This window comes from Alexandromys fortis, unplaced genomic scaffold (assembly GCF_014885135.2).
Source record: "Alexandromys fortis isolate MF-2015 unplaced genomic scaffold, M_Fortis_MF-2015_v1.1 scaffold_30, whole genome shotgun sequence".
Lineage (NCBI taxonomy): Eukaryota > Metazoa > Chordata > Mammalia > Rodentia > Cricetidae > Alexandromys > Alexandromys fortis.
Window position 1 is genome coordinate 1,691,234 of NW_026067922.1, and position 1,480 is coordinate 1,692,713.

Below are 1,480 nucleotides of genomic sequence, written 5' to 3' on the forward strand. Positions count from 1 at the left end.
AAGAAAAAGGGGTGAATTGGTTCTGAGTAACCCATCTGGTCTAACACTGCTCCCTGGTCTAATGCTTGAACATACTTAGTTTTACAAATGAGAGGTAATTACTTTTGTTTGATAAAAATGGATAAATGATATAAAGCTCTTTTATTGGCAAATTCAGAGTTAAATTTCCCTGATATGGTGGTTTCCCCATAAATTCTTCTGCATTTCCATCTCTGTTTCTTCTGTGTCTGTTTCATAACCAGTTTCATTCTTAGGGAAGAGAGTGGGCCATTCTTGGTATTTTTAAAGCCCTAAGCATAGTTCATAGGATGATAAGGCTAGAACTTAAAACATGATAATCAATTCCAATATGTGCTGTGACTATGATATTAAGTATGATCATAAAATAGGTCTACTTGGGGCTTTCTGGGACGCACACTAGTAAGGTCAGACACAGGGAATCTTGAACCTCATGGCTTCACTTTCAGAATATGCACTGCGTATGTCTCATCTAAGTGCCCGGATCATTGGCAAAGTGGCCAGGCCTACCAATTCAAAGTCCATGAAAGTGGTGAATATGTTCAGGGAGCAGCCGTTGGCCAAAAAGAAAGAGACTTACAACTGGTATCCAAATCACAACATGTATTTTGCACTCATGGGCACATTCTGTTTCCTTGACCTCAACAGAGATGAGCATCAAGATTTTAAGGATGAGCAAAGACATCTAAAGAAGCTCTGTGGGAAGGTGAAACCAAAGAAAAGAGAAGTGAAAAGAGCTACAAAATAGAAATATTACCAGCTTGTCAAGAAAGAAAATTTCTTCCTCGATGACTAAGAAAGTATATCTCGTTATCTTTACATATATTAGAGGAACGTGACCTTCCTCAGTAGACACCAACCCTGTGTTCACATCCACTTCAGTTAAACTGTCACTGTTTTTTTTTTTAAGATATTCTAATTCTTCAAAATTATACTTACTTTGGTTTTGTAATGTGAAGTTTAGCTAATTCTCTAGTGGAATGAATAAACTATTCACTGTTTTGTGATTTGTTTAAAAAATGGGTCTACTTCATGGTAGATGAGTCTGGCCTCTTCACAACACCTTCTACTCTGATCAGTTCCTCAACTGAGTATGCACTGGCACACCTGATCTTTGAAACTAAGCATGACTAGGAACTTTAGAAAATCATGGTGTAATGTTTTATACATTTGCGATCCTCTACCAAATCTGTTTGCAGGTCCTCTGCCTGTGGGGGAAATGAGCATCTCCTTCCATTGACTCTGTGGCTTGCTTCAGTTGACAGAATATCAGTGAAAGTATGCTCTCTCCGTGAGTGCCTACACTCCAAAGGCAGCAAGGTTGCCACTTTAATCTGGATTATAGTTAGGGAGAGTAAGAAATAAATCTTGTCCCAAAGCCAATATTAAGAATGTCAGTGATTTGGTACTATGACAGTGCCATAGCACAAGTAGGCTATGCAGACAATGGACAGCGTTCATG

At 38.6% G+C, this 1,480-nt stretch overlaps 1 protein-coding gene across 1 annotated transcript; it reads left to right on the plus strand.

Annotated features, from left to right (window-relative positions):
• Window positions 1-451: 451 nt before the first annotated feature.
• Window positions 452-766, plus strand: LOC126501260 (28S ribosomal protein S33, mitochondrial-like). Its single transcript, XM_050141819.1, has one exon. It carries the CDS (start codon window positions 452-454, stop codon window positions 764-766), a length of 315 nt encoding a protein of 104 aa, XP_049997776.1.
• The last annotated feature ends 714 nt before the right edge of the window (window positions 767-1,480 follow it).

What these genes read in the sequence shown, in the direction of transcription:
- LOC126501260 (XM_050141819.1), top strand. Translation starts at nt 452, where the DNA reads ATGGCTTCACTTTCAGAATATGCACTGCGTATGTCTCATCTAAGTGCC.